General features: G+C 46.2%; 1 protein-coding gene across 1 annotated transcript in view; it reads right to left on the bottom strand.

Moving 5' to 3' along the window:
- Positions 1–1,565: 1,565 nt before the first annotated feature.
- Positions 1,566–4,218, bottom strand: part of shkbp1 (SH3KBP1 binding protein 1) — a 9,211-nt gene continuing 6,558 nt past the window's right edge. Inside the window, exons 12-16 of the mRNA XM_037678344.1 lie at positions 3,771–3,926; positions 3,552–3,648; positions 2,711–2,895; positions 2,528–2,630; positions 1,566–2,447 (exon numbers count right to left, since the gene is read on the bottom strand). Coding sequence (XP_037534272.1) covers positions 1,721–2,447; positions 2,528–2,630; positions 2,711–2,895; positions 3,552–3,648; positions 3,771–3,926 — 1,268 coding nt within the window. The 3' untranslated portion in view covers positions 1,566–1,720. The remainder of the gene's footprint in view (positions 2,448–2,527; positions 2,631–2,710; positions 2,896–3,551; positions 3,649–3,770; positions 3,927–4,218) is intronic.

Raw genomic sequence — 4,218 nt, 5'->3', positions numbered from 1 at the left:
TAAATTTTTTTCTTCCTTTTTTAATTAAAAAGCTTAAATATTTTGATACAAAATAACACTTCTGAATGAAGATCCTCAAAGAGGAATCAAATTTTATAAAGAAAAAAAAATTGTAATTTTTTTTACTGTCAGAACTATATTTAGGCCACGCCTCCTAAGCCACACCTTTTTTCCTCTCTAACTTCACAGTTGTCCTCAAAGGGGGCGGAGCTTAGTGAACAAGTTTAAACAAACTCATTCCCACCCCATTCCCTGAGGTCAGCGGACCAGTTGCTCCTCACAGTTCCAGGAACTCGTCTTAAGCGCAGAGGTGACAGGGCCTTCTCTGTAGCAGGACCAAGACTCTGGAATGAGTTACCTCTGCTTGTCAGACAGGCCCCCTCCCTCTCGCTTTTCAAGTCCCGTTTAAAAACCCACTACTATTCAGTAGCTTTCAACACCAGATGATCTGTTTTGATCCTGTATGCTCCACACTGGTTTGTCGTCATTATCTGCATCGTTTTTATGTCTATATTTCTGATTTACTTCATTTTGTATTTTGCTTCAAGTGTTACCTGTTGTTCTGTCTGTACAGCACTTTGGTTGGCCTTGTCGCTGTTTTAAGTGCTCTATAAATAAAGTGGTACGGTATTTGATGGACAGTGATTGTCATGACAGCGAGAACTTGTTCACGGTGAAATAAACTGTTTTCAAAAGTAACCATTAAAGTTCTTGAGTTTGTCGTGTTTTTAATACAAAACAATTTTGTTGAATTGGAGGATTTTAAATCCTCCTCAGACTGTTAATAAATAGAAAAATGTTGCAACGAAAAAACAGATGTTGCTTTTACAAGTTTCAGGAAACAGGAAGTAAAAAAAAAAAAAAGATTAACAGATTTTTTTTTTTTCCCCAAAGGAGGAAATAAACCTAAAAACATTCAGTTTACAGTTCAGAAAACAACGTTTTAGTTTCTTTCTTTTTTTTTTTACAAATAATGTCCTGAAAAATTCTGTTTTGTGTAAATAATAAATTATCATTCTTTAAATATAAATCATTTAAACTTCAGTTCAAAACATTTTAGAGAAACATGTAAAATAAAAATTCCAGATTTTGTTCCATGAGAAAATTCTGGATTTAAACGGGAATTAAAAAAATTCCTGTTTTTATTCTTTGTCAGCAAAATATGAATTATTAGGTAGAACACAACGGAGTTATTGTTTTCACTGATCGTTCAAAAAATATGATCATTACTAATTACAACAGGTCTTTGAATGCATCATCAGAGCCTGATAGTAGACCATCGGTGTTCAACAGGTTATTAAATGCATCGTCAGGGCAGTTAGAGGTCAAAGGTGACTCACAGGAAACTGGCAGCTCATCTTCATCACTTTACAGGAGGAAGCCTTTGATCTTCTCTCTTGATCTGAAATCTTCAGAAACTTTCTGAAAAGAACTTAAAATATTTTTTGCTTCATGCCACAACGGTTTAATAATAAATTATTAGACGTTCAGTTCTGTCTAAACCTGCTGGTCCAGTTCTCAGTTCTTTATATTGTCCTACCTCTGATCCAGAACTTCCTGTAACGGATCACGAGTTCTGACGGTCGGTCATAGCCGTTTTTTCTTCTTCGTGAAACCTTCAAGAATCGACGTGGAAAAAGAAAAAAAAAAAAACATGGTGACCCACTTCAACAGAACTGAGGCCGGTTTGGTTCTGATGGGTTTGGTCTTTCTCAGCCAATCAGAAGCTGGTCTCGTTCATGTGCGGTTTGGGGCTGGATGGCGATGCGGTGGCAGCGGCGCCATCTGGACCTGCCAGGCTCTCAGGTGATGCTGAAGAATCAGAAGAAGACGTTGTGGCGCCGCGGCGAGGTGACACTGGCGTCAGAGAGCGGGAGGGGCTTGTTACTGTGGGGGTGGAGCTTGTTGAGGAGGTGGGCGGCGCCCTGCGTTGCAATGAAGAGGAGGGTAGTTGTGATGAAGACAGATACGGGGGCGTTCCAGGCGAGTGGCGAGCTCCAGGAGACACAGTGAAGCTGGTGGGGGTCCTGAGGCCAAACCGGGCATCCAACTCACTGCAGACCGCCAGGCTCCGCCTCACGCCATCTGACCATGGCGGGGCCCCAAACCCAAAGCCCGATGTGACCTCCGACCCTTTGGCGAGCTCCTGACACCGCTCCACGAAGCTCCCCCTGCGGACAGGCCCCACTTCCCGGTCTAGAAGATGTCTGGGTGGGCGGGGGCTGGCGTTCTGGTTATGGGCGGAGCCAGAGAAACTCTGCAGCCCAACTGAGAGCGCAGGTTCTCTGGCAGGTTTGCCGAGCGTCACTGGGGGCGGAGCATGTCGAGGTAGGCTGCCGCAGAGAGAAGCAGAAGAACCCAAAGCTCCGACTGCTCCGACTGCTCCTCGTGCTCCTGCTGAGTGGGGGCGCTCGGTCCGGGACCCGTCGCTGAGCTGAGAGTGAAGGCTGAAGAGACAGGAAGTGACATCACTAAACAACAACAACACAAGGGTTTCTGATTTATCGATGTGACGACCCTGTCTGACCTGCAGGTGGACGCTCTCGGGGTGCTGTCAGGTGTTCGGGTCAGAGCCAGGTCACACTGGTCCAGCAGCTCCAGTAGCTCCTCCTCCGTTGGTCCGCCCAGCGCTGTCAGAATGAAACCCCACCCATCACTCACCGACCAATCACAGAGCACGGAACAGTCTGAGGGTTCTGAAGGTTCTGACCTTTGATGTCCACCTTCCCCGCGATCTCCATGGCGGTGGTCAGGTCCCACATCTGGATGCTGCCGTTACCGTGACCGCTGAACAGGTACCGCCGGGGCCGCGACCCAATCCGGCTGGAACCCTCGCACTCGTGAACCATGAAGGCCGTGATGGAGGTCCCGTCCACCGAGCGCACCTCACAGACCCTGTCACACACAGAGTCTTATTCTGAAGGGAAGTTATGAGTTTTATTTTGAAGTTCAGTTCGACCGTCTGACTGAATCCTCCTGAACACCAGAGCTCTGATTAGACACGACATGAAGGATCTACAGAGGTGGCCATCATGGAAACATAGAAGGAAGAAAAGCATGCTGGGTAATAAAGAAAAAACTATTCAGGTCTTTCTTGTAAATGAGTCCTTGAGGCTCAATGGGATTTACCTGTCTAAATAAAGGTTGAATGGAAAAAAGAAAGAAAAAAACAATCTGTTGAGTCACTGGTTGCCATGGTGATTTCCATCTTTTTGGGAGGAGAATAGGTGAGAGGGTCAGAACAGAGCAGCACTTTAGGCAGAAACAGAGTAAAAAGTAAGCCTCAGACAGTCCCTGGGCACAAACTATAAGTCAAATCAAAGAACTTCTTGACCCGGGAGCAGCAGAAGGTTCTCATGGTACCACAGGTTCTGTGTGATGGCTCTACAGTGAGCAGAACAAATGAAATGAACGGTTTAAGATCTTTAAACTGATTGATGGTAATGTTTCAGTTGGTTCTCTGATGTTCCAACTCTGCTCAGAACAAGAAGAAGGTTCTAACAAACAGAACCGTTAAGTTCTTGACCTGTACACCACCAAGTGTCCCTCACCTCTTCCCGTTGGACGACAGTCGGACGTAGAGTTTATCGGTATCCGGGACGACTCTCTGGATGAAAACCTGCTGGTCGTCTCTCTCCCCGTATGGACCTGAAACAAACGGAACCCCCTGACACCAACCTCAAGAACTCTGACAGAACTTATTGAGTTATAAATCCTCAAGAGCCGTTCTGAAGCACAACTTTCCGGTCCGAGCTGGTTTTGGTTCTTACCGATCTCCGTCCCAGCGCTGCAGCCTCCATGACCATCGATGTCGTCCAGACTGAGGATCTTGAAGGAGGTGAGCGGCGTAGATCCTGGCTGGGTGGAGATCATCCCCCTGAAGCGCGTCACCGTCCACGTCCGGACGTGGTTGTTGTCCGCACAAACTGACAGGAAGTAAAGACGACAATCAGACCAGAGAAGAGGAGACCAGGACACAGGACCTGAGACTAGATGGTTCCAAACAGACTGGCTGCGAGTCCTACCTGGGATCAGGCATTATCTACAGGTCCTACCTGAGATCAGGTGTTTTGTACAAGTTCTAACTGAGATCAAGTGTTTTCTACAAGTTCTGAGATCAGGTGTTTTCTACAAGTTCTACCTGAGATCAGGTGTTGTCTACAAGTTCTAACTGAGATCAGGTGTTGTCTACAAGTCGTACCTGAGATCAGGTGTTGT

This window comes from Nematolebias whitei, chromosome 6 (genome assembly GCF_014905685.2).
Source record: "Nematolebias whitei isolate Nwh7 chromosome 6, NemWhi1, whole genome shotgun sequence".
Lineage (NCBI taxonomy): Eukaryota > Metazoa > Chordata > Actinopteri > Cyprinodontiformes > Rivulidae > Nematolebias > Nematolebias whitei.
The sequence above is the reverse complement of the archived record's forward strand: the minus strand, read 5'-3'. Positions and strand labels throughout refer to the sequence as shown.